The sequence below is a fragment of the Oncorhynchus mykiss genome, chromosome 24 (genome assembly GCF_013265735.2).
Source record: "Oncorhynchus mykiss isolate Arlee chromosome 24, USDA_OmykA_1.1, whole genome shotgun sequence".
NCBI classification, from domain to species: Eukaryota; Metazoa; Chordata; class Actinopteri; order Salmoniformes; family Salmonidae; genus Oncorhynchus; species Oncorhynchus mykiss.
This window is the reverse complement of record NC_048588.1, coordinates 12,747,026-12,766,204: the sequence shown is the minus strand read 5'-3', so window position 1 is coordinate 12,766,204 and position 19,179 is coordinate 12,747,026. Positions and strand designations below refer to the sequence as shown.

The 19,179-nt window shown below is 40.6% G+C and overlaps 1 protein-coding gene across 2 annotated transcripts; it reads right to left on the bottom strand.

The window, feature by feature from the left end:
• Positions 1 to 204: 204 nt before the first annotated feature.
• Positions 205 to 18,683, bottom strand: zgc:113279 (uncharacterized protein LOC553749 homolog). 2 transcript variants are annotated; one of them, XM_021582292.2, is made up of 11 exons: positions 18,381 to 18,683; positions 18,081 to 18,300; positions 16,723 to 16,844; positions 16,587 to 16,611; positions 15,992 to 16,038; positions 15,153 to 15,865; positions 13,591 to 13,696; positions 6,026 to 6,172; positions 5,685 to 5,745; positions 3,842 to 4,005; positions 205 to 2,919 (listed from the first exon to the last, which is right to left on the bottom strand). In XM_021582292.2, exons 2-11 carry the CDS (start codon positions 18,289 to 18,291, stop codon positions 2,902 to 2,904), a joined length of 1,614 nt encoding a protein of 537 aa, XP_021437967.2. In that variant the 5' UTR covers positions 18,292 to 18,300; positions 18,381 to 18,683; the 3' UTR covers positions 205 to 2,901. The 2 variants fall into 2 exon arrangements, with proteins under 2 accessions (XP_021437967.2, XP_021437966.2); XM_021582291.2 differs by having other exon boundaries at positions 18,081 to 18,683.
• Between the last annotated feature and the right edge of the window lie 496 nt (positions 18,684 to 19,179).

Sequence of the window (19,179 nt, the reverse complement as noted above, 5' to 3'; positions counted from 1 at the left end):
TGAATTGTAATGTCATTCGAAATGGGTGACGGAGATCAACATATTAATACATACCATACGAAACCTAACATTTCATACTAAATGGAGTGTCTTGGATTTACATACAGAATCATACGAAATTCTGAGACCAGGTTGCGTGAATGAAAATGTAAGCTTGCGAGATCATGTTGGAACATTGTAATCAGACTGAAACAAGGTGAAGGCCTCAGGTAAAATTGCTTTTAATCTTTAATAAAGGTCATGGGAAAGTGGTATACATGAATCAACTTAATAAAGTGGCTGTGCAACAGCTATGTAGCCATTCAGGAACAGTGCACCACCAGAAACATCTTATACACTCAGGCATCACTAAACCCAAAGATGTGAGTGACAGCCTATCATTTGTTCAACAATCCTCCTCCAGCAAGATTAAAACAAATGTATAGCTGCTTGCATTCCTATCAGTTTCCAGCTTATTCGTTGATCAACAAAGCCTCAAGACAACCAGTCTAAATTAGAATTGCACACAAATACAGAAATAATGAACATGGATGGCTATATTAGCCTGACAATTGCTACTGAATCCTATTCTCATCCCCAGCCCGCTCTCTCTGTTGACCCGGAGCCTGGGGACGAGGTTAGCTGAATCCTAACCTGAGATCTGTGTGTTTATCTTGATTATTTCAGTTTGAAAATCTCCAATCAATTCCAAAAGGTCTGAGTTGTGCATATCTCATTCAAAAAAACATGTTTCCATTATATTGATCAATGTATACAAATACATATAAAACATTACATACCAAACACCAGATTACAGATAATATTCCCTTTATAGTGGGATAAAATAGTTACTTTACAGGTGTAGGATCTTCATTTGTTAAATTGTGTTGTGTATTTAGGTTTAAAAAGGATTCTGAAGTTTGTCCTTTATACTTTGACATTTGTCCTTATAAATAACGTATCCCTTCATACATTTCCATTAATTATAATCCACATCATAATTCCCATTTCCTGTTGATGCAGGACTATTTTCCTGCTGTAGCAAACTGGGTCGAATTAAGATCCTACATCTGTATATTCATGCCAGGGGTTGAATTGGGGATTGTTGAGCTCTATCACCAAATGTTAGTAGACAGGATAGTCGAAATTGAATACATTCCATAGAAATCAGGGACATTTCCACCACCTACATAGTCCCAATTCAGCCCCTGTTAAAGCGCTACATTTACGAAACAATAACAAAACCATAATAGAAACAAATAAAGCATTTTCATGAACTTCATATAAATGCTGTGAACCAAGGCCATACAACTCCTACTAAAAGTACCAGCCAGTACTGCTCCTACTCTCTTTGCGCCACATCTTTCACTACTTCTACCACAACTCCTATGATTGCCGTTGCAGCCACAGCTACATTGCTACTGCAGCCACACAACACTACAATTACTACTAGTCCTACCATAAAACTTTAAAAATGCATGTCAAATACAATACTACACCACTACAAATTCATACTACTATGTGTAATAAAAATGACTAACAACTATGAGAAAAAAAGTGCACATAAAAACTGCTTTAAATAGTTGGAGCTGAAATGAAGCCAGCTACATCACAACCATTACTTACAAAAACAACACCATGCAAACCACCAAATATTTTTAAGTGAAGAAATGAGGTCCTTTCAGGGACTAATAAAATGCTATCGTATCAAAAGTATGCGATATACAGCCAGCATATTAATGGGATTATAAAATGCCAAAGGATTTAGTCAAAGAATTCAGGGTTAACACCCAAGCGCTACCATAGAAACAACAAAGATCAGAGATTCACGGTTGTACTAGTGGACCAGTTCACCTGACCGCCCTCTGAACGTACTGTCATCAATACAAAAAGAGCAATGCCGACTTACTGTGTGAAATAAAGAGCAACCTTTTTGCTTCATAGTAAATTAGATTTTGTGAATGTCTTTAAGATATATATTTTTTAAAATGACACTTCACTACAAATTTCAAAAACCTGTAACCACACACATTACCACAAGCCTTGAATGTGTCTGGAACGAGATGACCATCTTGGTAATATAAACGCGACACCAGACAAAAATGTATAACAAAGCAGTAAAATGACAAATTCTTTGTCTCCTGTGGAAATGTCACAAAGTACAATGTGGTTTGATTTAAGCCAATGAATGTGCCTGCTCCCCTACTTATTTTGTTTTGCACTGACCCTCTCCATCGGCTGAGACCAACTTATGGATTTCACCTTTAACGTACATTCAACATATAGGCCTATACACATATAAGAATATTGTTGATAACCTTGGTATTCATTACAGAATAAAAATACACACACACAGACGCACACACCCATACACACGTATAATAAACTTTTCAACCGTGTAACAACATGTTGGCGACTCGGTGTCTACTTTCCGGCCAAACTAGCTGCTTTGAACATTATCACTTTCCCTCCAAGATGTGAGTATGAAAGAATTTGACTCCCTTGTTGTATTACATACAACACCAATAACACATTCACCAAATAAAATTGAGCTTAACTTGCATTAACATTTTGCTACTTTAATGTAACAAACAGTGGAAGTTTCACAGAAACCAGCTAATGTGCAACCAAAGTCTTAACGCAAGCCACAAAAACACTCAATTTACAATTGTGTTTCAGCTTACATAAAACCTTGGATGCTTTACATAAGACTTGTACCTTGCCTTGAAGAAAGCCTCTCACTTTAAAGCCACGTAACAAAGAGATAGGTAATTAAAGGCTTTCTAAACCACATTGGCCTTACTCCAAGACAAGTTCAAGCTTGTAACAACTCAGAAACATTAACTGTCAGTTCTCTGGCATGCCTTGCTTGGCAGATGCACACATAATTTCATAAGGAACAGCTGTGTGGATGGACACCATCTAAGTCACGTAGTTCCCCTAAGAAAGAGATAAACACCAAATTAGAACCATAAATCTAATAGATTCTGGAAACTATTCATTTCCTCAAGGACCCTTTTAAATCAAACTGTAACCAAATCAAACTGTGTTTGATACATCAAAAACACTATTTTAGTACAGCAAGAAATGACATTTACATTTGTGTGTGCAATAAAACAGCGTGAAACAAAGACAAACTAAAATGTACAGTACTATAAATAAGGCCTATTTTTGTCTATAATCCCCCTTGGAAATCATATGAAAAATACTGAACAAGTTAAGTAGCTCACGTTACTGGGTCAGGAGACCACTCCTTGCATGAACTTGTAGGACTCCATTTTGCTTCCACTTTGTTTGCATTCTCCCCCCACATTCTCCCAGCACCTGCTGTCTTTAACTCTGAATGATCGGCTATGAAAAGCCAACTGACATTTACTCCTGAGGTGCTGACCAGTTGCACCCTCTACAACCACTGTGATTATTATTATTTGACCATGCTGGTCATTTATGAACATTTGAACATCTTGGCCATGTTCTGTTATAATCTCCACCCGGCACAGCCAGAAGAGGACTGGCCACCCCTCAGAGCCTGGTTCCTCTATAGGTTTCTTCCTAGGTTCCTGCCTTTCTAAGGAGTTTTTACTAGCCACCGTGCTCTTTGGGGTTTTAGGCTGGGTTTTTTAAAATACATTTGATTGATTATCCTGAGGGAGAGTAGTTGACAGCATTTTAATCTCCTGCACTTCAAGGCTTAACTCTGTCAAGCAAACAGAGCATGAATGGTTATTGAAGTACTCCAGTATCTGTATATTTGTGTGGATTCGTTCAAACTTAACACATTCTTTGCTTAGTAACTTAAATAAACACATTATGACTTCCAAATGGAAAACTTTAGCCGCCTATATTATAGGGAGACTCTGACCAGAGTGTGATGGTAGCTTCCCATTTGCAGCAGACACCCCAGTGTCTCCATCATCTGCTCCTTGCGCAGTGTGTGGAGTCTCATCTGACTAGGTGTCACACTTCTCTCCAGCTCTCGCACGGTGACGTTCAGAGCCACTGCTGCACACTGAAACACACTGAGTCCTGACCGCAATACACACCAAGCACAGACATGAGGCATTGTAGAATAAGACCAACCACCCAAAACCTATCAAAGTATGTAAGGCAAAGGGGAATTTACCACTGTATGAAACATGGGTTATGACAATGACATTGTGGTCGTGGATTTTTCAATGTACAATGCCTTCAGAAAGTATTCACACCACTTGACTTTTTCCACATTTTACAGCCTGAATTCTAAATGTATTAAATTGAGATTGTTTGTGACTGGCTTACACACAATACCCGATAAAGTCAAAGTGGAACAATATTTGGGGACATTTTTGCTAATTATTTACAAATTGAAAGCTAAAATGTCTTGAGGGAGGTTTTCCAATACCTCGCAAAGAAGGGCACCTTTTGGTAGATGGGTAAAAATAAACAAAAGCAGACATTATTATTAAGTTATTAATTACACTTTGGATGGTGTATCAATACACCCAGTCACTACAAAGACACAGGCGTCCTTCCTAACTCTGTTGCCCGGAGAAGAATGAAACTGCTCAGGGATTTCAGAGACAGTGAATGCTCCTGAGAGGCCGAGTTACAGTTTTGATTTAAATCTGCTTGAAAATCTATTGGAAAACATGAAAATCAACAACCAATTTGACAGAGTTTTACACATTTTGAAAAGAACATTGGGTATATATATTGTACAATCCAGGTGTGCAAAGCTCTTAAGAGACTTACAGAGAAAGTCTAACAGCTATAATTGCTGCCAAAGGTCATTCTAACATGTACTGACTCATTTGCAAAAAATTCTAAAAACATGTTTTCACCTTGTCATTACGGGGTATTGTGTGTAGATGGGTGACAAAATATGTAATAAGTCAAGGGGGGTGAATACTTTCTGAAGGCACTGTATATACTGTAAATCTAAAATCATCAACTTTTTTGATGTGAATATAACCAGCTGAATAGGCTAGCATTACTGTTCCTTGTTGACCCCTCAGGTAGTATATTGAATGAGCATTCCTAAAGGGACAGTTCATTCTAAACTAAATGTTTTCATACCTCAAAAGTGGTCTTTTGTTAAGATAATTCCATCTTCCAGGACATTGTGTAGATCCAGCTATATGCCTCAGTCCCAAATGAATGGAAAATATAAAAGATGATTTTATTCTGTGCTCATCTTTCCCATTCATTTGTGGTTGAGGCATATAGCTCAATCTGTACAACTAATGCCGTGGGATGTGGATTCATCTTGACATTTGAGTACTTTTGAGGTCTGAATCATATGACAAACTTTCATTTTGGAGTGAACTATCATTTTAAAAAAGGTCCAATATGCAGAATTCACTCCGCCATTCCATGGTTGCTAAAATTCGAATAATTTAGCTTCATTTCAGTTTATGTAACAAAACAAGCAATTGTACCATCTAAACCTCTGAAATATATTCTCAAACACAAAATATTGTCTTATCAGCTGTTTGAAGCAGGCGTACAAAACCCAAAGTAAAAGATTCAAAAACTACACTTAAGAACGTGAAGCACAGAAATAGAGCACATAGAACAGATCAACCATTTCTTAGGCTTGCTTTCAATGAGAATGAAAGATCTATAACTCACTCAAAAAGTTACATATTGCAGCTTTAAATATAAGACTTACATTAAGAGTTTTTTAAAACGGAAGGCTCTGAATAGAACAAGAAAGCCAAACATACCATAATTATCTGTAGCTTCGACATCTACATAAATCCCTTCTTTCATCAAATTTTTCAGAACCTAAAAGGAGGAAATATGTATGCTATTAGACATCATAAGATCTTATTGAGGTCCAGGGTATCAATTTAATTGAGGGAACAAACCAAACCTGACATACTGGGTTGTGAAGGTGATGCAGTAGAATTACATGAATCATAATGACAGGGTAGCACGTTCAAATTAAACTTTTAAAGTACCTCCTAAAAATACTTCAAATACTATTTGAAGCTATCCTTTAATGAGCTCAGCTCACAGAACAGGTTTGGCCTGTCAGTATTGCAAGTCAGATGGCTATATTTACCTCCAGAACTCGAATGTATCCATTCTCGACACTGAGGTGCAGGCATGTCTTTCCACTCCTGTCCTTCTCGTTCACACAGGCACCAAGGTGAATCAGATCAGCCACCATCAGGTGTTGGTTCTTTTGGGCAGCCAGGTGAAGTGCAGTCTGGGAACAGAAGTCAGGGGCTTAATCCACCAGCATTGCCAGGTTGAGCTAAACATTTTAAACCAAAGATCTCAGAAAACCCGCCCACAAGGCCTAAAAACGAACCCATTTATTTTCAGCAATGGAGGAGTTGCCACATTTATCAATGAAACCCTTTATTCAGCGAATTAAGAGGAAATATCTACGTCATTTTTAGGCTAAGAAGCTAAATTCGTTTTTCCATCAAAATAATAATTCTTGCAAGTTTAAGAATGTTGCAAGAGAAAATAAATTGCCTTTATTAAACTCTCCAGATTATTTTCCATCAACAGATGTCGATTTAAATTGTTTTGACTGCTATGATTAAAGGCCCTAAGAGGTGTGGTATATGGCCAATATACCAAGGCTAAGGGCTGTTCTTTGGACTGTTCTTAGCCATGGTATATTGGCCATATACCAAAAACCCGAGGAGCCTTATTGCTATTATAAACTGGTTAATACATAATGTGCCGAAGGGGATGGCTGCTGTTTTACGGGCTCCTAAACAACTGTGCAATTCTTGTACTTTTTTTTTTGCATTGTTTGCAACTCATTTTGTACATAATAATGTTGCTGCTACTATCTCTTAAGACCGAAAAGAGCTTCTGTACATCAGAACAGCGATTACTCACCTCAACCTGGACAAAATATTTTTTATTTAATGAGTCTGACACAAAGGATATACTGCTTTGTCGAGACAAGGCCCAAATCCACGTTATCAGCGTGAAGAAAATATGGAGAAAAGGGGGAGGAGGGCGGGGTGCCTTGTAAGAATTTGCTGACGAGTAGGTAAACCACAACTACGCTTGGTATATTTGGCCAATGTGCAATCATTGGAAAACAAACTGGAAGATCTACGATTAAGACTATCCTACCAACTGGATATTAAAAACTGTAATAACTTATGTTCACCGAAACGTGGCTGAACGACGACACTGATAATATAGAGCTGGCTGGCTTCTCCGTGTATCGGCAGGACAGAGTAGCTACATCTGACGAGGGGCAGGGGTGTGTCTCTACTTGTCAATAACTGCTGGTGCGTGATGTCTAATATTAAAGAAGTCTTGAGGTATTGCTCACTTGAGGTAGAATATCTCATGATAAGCTGTAGACCACACTATCTACCAAGAGAGTTCTCATCTCTCACCTACAGCCATTTTCCACTGCTTTGTCACCGTTATATCAGTTCTAGCACGTTAATCTGTTCCATGGAAAAAGGGGTCTCCATAATGACTAATCTACAGTGCCTTGCGAAAGTATTCGGCCCCCTTGAACTTTGCGACCTTTTGCCACATTTCAGGCTTCAAACATAAAGATATAAAACTGTATTTTTTTGTGAAGAATCAACAACAAGTGGGACACAATCATGAAGTGGAACGACATTTATTGGATATTTCAGACTTTTTTAACAAATCAAAAACTGAAAAATTGGGCGTGCAAAATTATTCAGCCCCTTTACTTTCAGTGCAGCAAACTCTCTCCAGAAGTTCAGTGAGGATCTCTGAATGATGCAATGTTGACCTAAATGACTAATGCTGATAAATACAATCCACCTGTGTGTAATCAAGTCTACGTATAAATGCACCTGCACTGTGATAGTCTCAGAGGTCTGTTAAAAGCGCAGAGAGCATCATGAAGAACAAGGAACACACCAGGCAGGTCCGAGATACTGTTGTGAAGAAGTTTAAAGCCGGATTTGGATACAAAAATATTTCCCAAGCTTTAAACATCCCAAGGAGCACTCTGCAAGCGATAATATTGAAATGGAAGGAGTATCAGATCACTGCAAATCTACCAAGACCTGGCCGTCCCTCTAAACTTTCAGCTCATACAAGGAGAAGACTGATCAGAGATGCAGCCAAGAGGCCCATGATCACTCTGGATGAACTGCAGAGATCTACAGCTGAGGTGGGAGACTCTGTCCATAGGACAACAATCAGTCGTATATTGCACAAATCTGGCCTTTATGGAAGAGTGGCAAGAAGAAAGCCATTTCTTAAAGATATCCATAAAAAGTGTCGTTTAAAGTTTGCCACAAGCCACCTGGGAGACATACCAAACATGTGGAAGAAGGTGCTCTGGTCAGATGAAACCAAAATGGAACTTTTTGGCAACAATGCAAAACGTTATGTTTGGCGTAAAAGCAACACAGCTGAACACACCATCCCCACTGTCAAACATGGTGGTGGCAGCATCATGGTTTGGGCCTGCTTTTCTTCAGCAGGGACAGGGAAGATGGTTAAAATTGATGGGAAGATGGATGGAGCCAAATAGGACCATTCTGGAAGAAAACCTGATGGAGTCTGCAAAAGACCTGAGACTGGGACGGAGATTTGTCTTCCAACAAGACAATGATCCAAAACATAAGGCAAAATCTACAATGGAATGGTTCAAAAATAAACATATCCAGGTGTTAGAATGGCCAAGTAAAAGTCCAGACCTGAATCCAATCGAGAATCTGTGGAAAGAACTGAAAACTGCTGTTCACAAATGCTCTCCATCCAACCTCACTGAGCTCGAGCTGTTTTGCAAGGAGGAATGGGAAAAAATTTCAGTCTCTCGATGTGCAAAACTGATAGAGACATACCCCAAGCGACTTACAGCTGAAATCGCAGCAAAAGGTGGCGCTACAAAGTATTACCTTAAGGGGGCTGAATAATTTTGCACGCCCAATTTTTCAGTTTTTGATTTGTTAAAAAAGTTTGAAATATCCAATAAATGTCGTTCCACTTCATGATTGTGTCCCACTTGTTGTTGATTCTTCACAAAAAAATACAGTTTTATATCTTTATGTTAGAAGCCTGAAATGTGGCAAAAGGTCAAAGTTCAAGGGGGCCGAATACTTTCGCAAGGCACTGTATATAGCCTACCTCCCGAAATTCAGCTCTGGCTCCTTGACTCAACTGCAGCACACTAGTGCTCTCAACGCACACACACCCCTCTGGCCCTCTCCACCATTCAATCACTCAGTAACAACCTGCTCAGCAAAATATATATATATATTTATTTTAAAGAGAAATGCCACGGCAACCCCGGTCCAATTTAGAAGTAGCCCAAAACACAGCGACCTGCAACCAATACATTTTCACCCGCAACATAGTTTTCAAAGTAGCTCAATTTGGACGGAAAACTACAAACATGGCAATCCTGTAATCAACTCTTTGACCGTCTTATGTTTTGATTGGGCAGCAATCCTGACGTAGCTCAAGCTATTTGAGCTTTATCACTGATTGCATACAGTAGTGCTGAGCAATAAGTGGTGCTGAGTGATTACATTTCTGCAATTTTTCAGTTTATAAAACAACTAATTGACTGACGTCGGTTCAATTATTTGAATTCCATTTTGATCAGTTTTTTTCTGTTAGCTCGATGTGCAGTTTCTGTAGAGACAAATCAGATCAAGCCCGAACTGTGAGATGTAGAGCGCCAGCTTGTCTGGTCTGTTCGGAGCAGACACGGAAATAAGAGAGAACGCACAAGAGGGACCGAGAGGTACAATGCATTCCGACCCCTTCCATTTTTAAACATTTTATTATGTTACAGCCTTATTCTAAAATGGATTAAAGAAAACATTTTCCACATCAATCTATACACAATACCCCATAATGACAAAGCGAAAACAGGTTATTCAATTTTTTTGCAAAGGTTCCCAAGAACACAGTGGCCTACAGCATTTTTAAATGGACGAAGTTTGGAACCACCAAGACTCTTACTAGAGCTGGTTGCCCGGACAAACTGAACAATCGGGGGAGAACGGCCTTGGTCAGGGAAGAGACGAAGAACCTGATGGGCACTCTGACAGAGCTCCAGAGTCCCTACGCTGAAACATGGTGGTGGCAGCATTATGCTGTGGGGGTGTTTTTCAGCGGCAGGGACTGGGAAACTAGTCAGGAACGAGGGAAAGATGAACGGGGCAAAGTACAGAGAGATCCTTGATGAAAGCCTGCTCCAGAGCGCTCAGGACATCAGCCTGGAGAAAAGGTTCATCTTCAAACAGGACAACGACCCTAAGCACACAGCCAAGACAACGCAGGAGTGGCTTTAGGACAAGTTTCTGAATGTCCTTCAAATCAAATTTTATTTGTCACATGCGCCAAATACACCAGGTCAAGACCTTACCGTGAAATACTTACTTACAAGCCATTAAGCAACAATGCAGTTAAGAAAATATTTACAAAATAAACAAAGTCAAAATAATAATAAAAAGCAACAATAAAATAACAGTCGAGGTCATTTGTACATTTAGGTAGGGGTAAAAATGACTGTATAGATAATAAACGGGGCTAAGCAAATAGTCCGGGTGGCAATTTGAATAATTGTTCAGCAGTCTTATGGCTTGGGGGTAGAATCTGTTAAGGAGCCTTTTGGACCTAGAATTGGCGTACCAGTACCGCTTGCCGTGCGGTAGCAGAGAGAGCAGTCTATGACTTGGGTGACTGGAGTCTTTGACAATATTTTGGGCCTTCCTCTGACACCGCCTATTATATTAGGTCCTGGATGGCAAGATGCTTGGCCCCAGGGATGTACTAGGCTGTACACATTACCCTCTGTAGTGCCTTACGGTCGGATGCCGAGCAGTTGCCATACCAGGTGGTGATGCAACCGGTCAGGATGCTCTCGATGGTGCAGCTGTAGAACCTTTTGAGGATCTGGGGATCTATGTCAAAACTTTTCAGTCTCCTGAGGGGGAAAAGGCATTGTCGTGCCCTCTTTATGACTTTCTTGGACCATGATAGTTTGTTGGTGGTGTGGACACCAAGGAACTTGAAACTCTCGACCGGCTCCACTACAGCCCTATCGGTGTGAATGGGTGCGTGTCCGGCCTTCCTGTAGTCCACAATCATCTCCTTTGTCTTGCTCACGTTGAGGGAGAGTTTGTTGTCCTGGCACTACACTGCAAGGTCTCTGACCTCCCTACAGGCTATCTCATCGTTGTCAGTGATCAGGCCTACCACCGTTGTGTCGTCAGCAAACTTAATGATAGTGTTGGAGTCATGCTTGGCCACAGAGTTGTGGGGGAAATGGGAGTACAGAAGGGGACTAAGCACACACTCCTGAGAGGCCCCCATGTTGAGGATCAGCGTGGCAGATGTATTGTTGCCTACCCTTACCACCTGGGGGCAGCCTGTCAGGAAGTCCAGGATCCAGTTGCAGAGGAAAGTGTTTAGTCCCAGGGTCCTTAGCTTAGTGATTAGCTCTGTGGGCATTATGGTGTTGAACGCTGAGCTGTACTCAATGAACAGCATTCCTTTTGTGTGTAGTGTGATTGAGATTTCAGAATCTGTTGATCTGTTGGGGCTGTATGCAAATTGGAGTGAGTCTAGGGTTTACGGAATGATGGTGCTGATGTGAGCCATGACCAGCCTTTCAAAGCACTTCATGACTACTGACGTGAGTGCTACGGGCGGCGCCAGTGGGTCCGCGCATGCTCTGAGTACACATCCAGATAAGGTCTTGCTCACATCGGCTACGGAGAACGTGATCACTCAGTCATCCAGAACAGCTGATGCTTTTATGCACTCTTCAGTGTTGCTTGCCTTGAAGCGAGCATAAAAGGCATTTAGCCTGTCTGGTAGGCTCACGTCACTGGGCAGCTCGCGGCTAGTTTTCCCTTTGTAGTCCGTAATAGTTTGCAAGCCCTGCCACAGCCAACGAGCATCAGAGCCTGTGTAGTAGGATTCAATCTTAGTCCTGTATTGACACTTTTTTGATGGTTTGTCTGAGGGCATAGCAGGAGTTCTTAAAAGTGTCCGGATTAGTGTCCCGCTCCTTGAAAGTGGCAGCTCTAGCTTTTAGCTCAGTGCGGATGTTACCTGAAATCCATTGCTTCTGGTTGGGGTATGTACGTACATTCACTGTGGGGACCACATCGTCGATGCACTTATTGACGAAGCCGCTGACTGAGGTGGTATACTCCTCAATGCCATTGGATGAATCCCGGAACATTTTCCAGTCTGTGACAGCAAAACAGTCCTGTAGCATAGCATCCGTGTAATCTTACCACTTCAGTATTGAGGGAGTCACTGGTACTTCCTGCTTTAGTTTTTGCTTGTAAGCAGGAATCAGGAGGATACAATTATGGTCAGATTTTCGAAATGGAGGGCGAGGGAGAGCTTTGTACACGTCTCTGTGTGTGGAGTAAAGGTGGTCTAGAATTGTTTCCCCTCTGGTTGCACATGTGACATGCTGGTAGAAATGAGGTCAAACGTATTTAGGTTTGCCTGCATTAAAGTCCCCGGCCACTAGGAGTGCCGCTTCTGGATGAGCATTCTCTTGTTTGCTTATGGCCTTATACAGCTCGTTTAGTGCAGTCTTAGTTCCAGAGTCGGTTTGTGGTGGTAAATAGACGGCTATGAAAAATATAGATGAAAACTCTTGGTAGATAGTGTGGTCTTCAGCTTATCATGAGGTACTCTACCTCAAGCAAGCAATACCTCAAGACTACCTTAATATTAGACATTGTGCACCAGCTGTTATTGACAAATAGACACACACCCCCACCCCTCGTCTTACCGGATGTAGCTGTTCTGTCCTGCCAACGCTTGGAAAACCCATGACTCGGTGAAACATAAGATATTACCGTTTTTGGTAGGATAGTCTTGTACGGAGCTCATCCAGTTTATTCTCCAGTGATTGCATGTTGGCTAATAGATCGGACGGTAGAGGCGGGTTAACCACTAGGCAACAAATTCTCACAAGGCACGCTGATCTGCGCACTTAGTATTTCCTTTTCTTCATGTGAATGACGGGGATTTGAGCCTTGTCTGGGAGCAACATTATATCCTTCGCATCTGACTCACTAAAGAAACAATCTTTGTCCAGCTTTGTCATTATGGGGTATAGTGTGTAGATTGAATCAAGGGGTCTGAATACTTTCCGAATGCACTGTATCTCTAGCTGAAAATATATGATCTAAGCGATTGATAGTTGATATTCACCAGTCATGAAAGTATGCCTTATTTACTTTGAAAAACTACTAAAAAAGTGATTTTGTCAGACAGCGTAGGCAGCAGCTCTATAGAGATGAAATTATGACTTGGAATTTCATAATAAAGTCAAATAAAACAAATATTTTATTAAAGTAATGTGAATAAACGAGGGTTAATAATAAGTGATAAGCAGTAAATGGGCAGCCACTACCATAATGGGTATTTTATTCATTATTTTATTCTGTGTTAAAGCATTCAACCCACATAATGCATAGTGCATTTAATGTCTAAACTAAAAAAGTACATTGAAATCGAAAACCGTGATTATTTTTTAATAAACTAACAGAAACCGAACCAACCTCAAAAAGCTCAGCAGTAGTATACAGTTGCTTCAAAGTTATCTGAACGTCTGAATGAATCTGAACAACCAGAAAACTATTTAAGTCATGCTATATTTTTCATTTGATTTACCTTTCCCTCTGAGTCTTTGACATCCAGCCTATTCAGAGCTGCCATCCTTTTGGCAATCACATATCCCAGGGCCCTCTTGCCTTGACCCACAACTCTGTGGAGAGCTCTAAAGAAAGAAGCAATAAACGTATTTATAGTGTACTCACATAAATGTCACTGAGTTTGAATGGTTAACAACATGAATGCATTAAATTACATTTTAACATGAATGTAATGGATGATACATAGCAGCATGTCAATCGTACATCAACAATGTGGGAATTTTGTTTTGTTCTGTGGCTGGCCAATGATAATTCATGCGAGTCTGATTTGAATCAGTGGTAGCTTGAAAGTAATAATACATTTTTTAAATGATCAATTATATCAAGAACATGACATTTCACAGCAAAATGTATATTAGATAGATACCTCTTGCTGTGTTTGTCACTAAAGTCAGCCATTCAAACAATTATTTGTCTATTGTCCTCCTATATCAACATTGGTCATGGATTTTCAGTCATTGTTTACTTTTTGTGCAATTTCAGACAACGCCCCATGAGTCATGATGGTATTGTACTTTATGAGGAAATTTCTTCAGAACACTGTTCCAGGATTTTCCATTTATATTTTGAGGTTGGACGTTAGCACGTGGGGCACATCGATTGGTGTCACCTCGTTAGTCCGTATGTGTTACACCTGTGCTGGCTTGTCCATCTCCTTAGTCGGAAGGTGTTTCACCGGTGCTGTTCCAGGTGATATTTAGAGTGGCTGGCCCAGTGCTCCAGTTGTCTTGAGAGATGTGGTGGGTTAACACCTTTAGTTGGCTTTCCCCATTTGATTTCTAGACAAACTATCCTTTATCTGACCTTCCATGTTTTCGTTTTGCTCCACTTTTTGGTTTGCTTCCTGTCTTTAAGTTTGGTGTGGGGTTTTCTTTTGTTTGCCTCTTGGGCAAATTTAGTGGGAGTGTTTTAGGTCCCAGTTGTTGTCCTAAAACCCCACCAATAGTCAATGACTCTTTGCTAGTTCCCCCTTCTGTTTGAGCGACAATTTTTGGTTTTCTTGCTGGGGAACGTAACAACACTAACACTTAACTGCTGCCTATTAGATACCCTCAGTATGTCTTGGCATAATTTGGGTGTTTGTGAATTATTGTAGGAAAACGAATATGTCTGTAACAGGTTACTGTTTATCTTAGGACAATAAAGATCTCATTAAATTACTACAAAGCATCCATTCACCATACTGTCACATACAGGCTCTGTACACTGCCTTTAGTGACAAACTGAGTGATACCATCTCACATTTCTGTCTGAAACTCCATAACATTACAGTTTATTATTATACTGCTATAGCCTCCCGGGGTATACAATGTAAATCAACAGTTGGTGTATCTACGATGTACTAGCACTGTCTGCAAGCACTGATACAGTATCAGACACATGTACCCTTTTCACACTATTGTGCCGACCTGAACCGCACTGTGCTAGTTTCTCTGGTGGATGCCTAACAAGACCAGGCTACAGCTCAGCAAGGCTCAGTAATACGAAAAGGCTAAAATATCAAGTGTGATTCCAACTTACGTCCTTCCGTTCCTGTCTGTGGCCAGAACCTCTGTGTCAGAGACCACCGTCAGTAAGCTCTCCTCCCTCTGGAGCTGGTTCCAGAAGTATGCTGTGCTGTTCCAATTCTGGCCCATGTAGCTGAGCCAATGTGAGCTAAAGCTATCCTGGCACTGGGGGCTAAAGCTATCCTGGCACTGGGGGCTAAAGCTATCCTGGCACTGGGGGCTAAAGCTATCCTGGCACTGGGGGCTAAAGCTATCCTGGTAGTCACTACCTCCATCCTGACCTAACTCATAGCTGGAGGACAGGGGGCTAGCAAAGCCCGAATATTGGGGAGATGGCACTTGACATTCACTGGTGCTGCTGGGGGAGTAAGTCATATATGAATCTGGACTGGGCATCATATTGTCGGAGTCGTCGTTGATACACCGTCCTTGGGAGTTCAACGGAGGAACACTAGTGTTGTGATTGTGTGCAGAGCGGGATAGCTTTAGCTCTGACATACAGTAGTTTGTAGCTTGTTGTGGCATCTTGTTTTCCTGACTGAACTTCATTGAGTGACTATGCTGGAGTTGCTCTGGACTATTCCATGGTTGCACGTTGGGCTCTGGGCTGTAATCAGGTGACTCAGACGTGTTAGACTGGCTGTATGGTTTGCTGGCTTTGAGATCCTCCTCCAACACCTCCACTATTATGGCGAGTTCCTCCAGGCTCTTTGTAGGTTGTTTTCTCTGTAACACAGCGGCCACACATAATAAGTATGCAGTGTTGAGTGCTGAGCTGTCCACGTTAGAGCAAGACACACCTGGTGAAAAGACATGTAGGCTTATTCATATAATGTACTGTAAATCACTCACCTTGCTACTTCTGCGATCTCTATTGGTATTTACCCGTTTCTTCTCTCCTGTGAAGAATATAAGGAATTTTGATGAGCAGGTTTCATGAAGTTGACAGTATCTTTGCTGTTGCATGCCCTCACCCACAACATAAATGCTTGTGTAATAGTACATAATTGTTGTTGTGACAGTTTGTGTTATTTATGTTCATATGGTAATGATGAAATATCAGTAACACGTTTTAACTTGTATTGTTAGAAATCAGAATCCAACAAGTCTCTTTTTCAAAATGGCTGTGATATACTGTATTATTATGAAACAATACTAAGATGTAAAATATGCGTATGGCTTACTACTAATTGATGTGTACATCATTATGCATTATATCTATAGGCTTTAAGTAAAGTTTTGACTACATTTTATAAATGTGAACCGCGTGTGATCAGCCTCACCCAATACCAAGCACTTTATGACTCTTAATGTTTGCAGAAGGTAAACAACCCTAATTCCGGAGCAGAACAAGACACACTTTTGAGGAGACAGCCAGAAGTGTTAAATCTTGGTTATAGGCCAAGAACATAAGCATAATAGAATTTTGAGGAGGTTTTTTTCTAACCTTTCAATGCCTTTCCGCAGTTTCCCTGTAGAAAGACGTAAAGGATAAACTGTGAATATGTCAAAACATCTGACTGGGGAATGTGGAAATGATCTTCCAAGCAATTTAGCCACCGTGAATATACAGTATGTCATACCTGGATATTTTGGGGGTCCATTCCCTTCGCTATGCGAATCTTATTAAGCATGTCTCTCACAGGCATTTTCACCCTGACTCCCAGGTACCTTTTCTCACCGTCATAGTTGGAGCGTTTTGGACCTGATGAATAAAACCATATTGCAACAGAATGCAATTGATTTGTGAATTCAGACAGCCTTAAAAGAAACATGATATCTGATGATCATATTATCCTAAAATGTATGACTTATTCCAAAAAGTAAGGCCTAAAATATGACTTAATGTAATTTACAAAAATGTATCACATGTACTGTATGAATCCTATAGATTGCACAGTACAGTATATGAACAACCAACAGTATGAGCCTTGCTTGTTGTAAGACAATATGAAAGCTCATACATGCTTATAACAAGTTATAAAGATTTATACCTGGATGTGCAGCCTGCTCTCATAGACTACACGTAACATAATAAACTTATTTCGGCGACACTCAAATTAGTTACATAAGACAGGTAACTAGCAACCCAAAGGTTGCGTGTTCGAATCTCCTCACTGACAACTTTAGCATTTTACGTAATTAGCAACTTTTCAAATAATTACTACTTTTTTATATAATTTGCACCTACTTAGCATGTAAGCTAGCCCTTCCCCTAACCACAAGCCTTTTAGCTAATGGGGGCGGCGGGTATCCTAGCGGTTAGAGCGCTGGGCCAGTAACCGACAGGTTGCTAGATCGAATCCCTGAGCTGACAAGGTAAAAATCTGTTGTTCTGCCCCTGAACAAGGCAGTTAACCCACTGTTCCTAAGCCGTCATTGTAAATAATAATTTGTTCTTAACTGACTTGCTAGTTAAATAAAGTTTAAATAAAAACTTTTTTTTTTTTAACTCCTAAACTTAATCCTAACTCCTAGCCAGCTAGCTAAAATGAGCATTAGCCACAACAAATTGGAATTCGTAACATATCATGTATCTTGCAAATTCGTAACGGATTGTACGTATTGTAATTCTTACTATTTTGTAAGTTTAGGAAACATATCATACGAATTGTAATTCATAAATTAAATCCACAAATTAATACATGCCATACGAAACGTAACATATCATACTAAATGGACTGTCTTGGATTTCGTACAGAATAATACACATGCTCTGAGACCAGGTTGGGATGTAAGGTGTTACCAAAAAGCTTTTGTATTGCACCTTTTAGTCTAATGTAGACTACTCAACACAAGTTGACGCATTAAAGTGGTCATTCTCATTTTCAGTAAGGTTGTGATATAAAACATGTATGCATGTCAACTTCTTAAATTATGATATTTGGTTAGATAATGACATTTGATTAGACAAGGAAGGCATTCACTAAATTGTGCTGACCTGAGTTCATTGTCGAAGGCCCATTCCCGTCGACCAAACTTGTCAGGAGACCTCCATTTGGGGAATTTGGCCCTTCCGAGTAGCTGGCAGGTTCTCCTGGCATAGGTGAGTCGTAACTCCTAAACAGCCCGTTTCCAATGTCCCGTTTCCCCTCAAAAGCATGGATGCATTCACTGCCCGCGTTCTCCTTACTTTTATATCGCCCACGCATCTCGCTCTCCTTTGCAGCAGTGGGGTAATGTATTAGTTGGAAACAAAATCAAACGGAGAACTCTCAAGATATTGAAACAGACTGTTTACCTGGGAGTCATAGAGTGTAAATACCCGCGTTCAAGGTCTGTTTTGTCTGAAATCCCTCAGTGGGGCGGTAGCCTGCCCTACACAAAGCACCTGGTGGAGCGAATTCTAAATTGCTCTTATCACCTGTTTTTCAGGTCAGTGGGCGGCAGGTAGCATAGCAGTTAAAGCTTTGGGCTATTCACCAAAAAGTCCCTGGTTTGAATAAACCACGTGACATCTGTCGACGTGCCCTTGAGCAAGGCACTTAACTGTAATTTGCTCCTTGGGCAGCTTACTACTATGGCTGACCCTGTAAAACAACACATTTGTATGACTTTATATACTTGGTGGTTCAAGCCCTGAATTGGCTGAAAGCCGTGGTATATCAGACCAAATACCATGGGTTTACTGCTCTAATTACATTGGTAACCAGTTTATAATAGCAATAAGGCACCTCCAGGGTTTGTGATATATGGCCAATATATCACGGCTAAAGGCTGTGTCCTAGCACTCCGCGTTGTGTCGTGCGTAAGAACAGCGTTTAGTCGTGGTATATTGGCCATATTCCACACCCCCTCTGGCTTATTGTAGAGGGGTTGGTTTAAATGCGGAAGACACATTTCAGTTGAATGCATTCAGTTGTACAGCTGACGAGGTATCCCCCTTTCCCTTTCCTTATTGCTTAAATTCAACATGTTTTTGGGAGGTTTGGAGCAGTGGCGACCTGTCATTCATTCAGGGCAGGTGGGGCAGAGGCCCACCTGTTTTGAGTCCCACATTTTTTGCAAAAAAAATATTATATAAAAACATGTTATTTTGG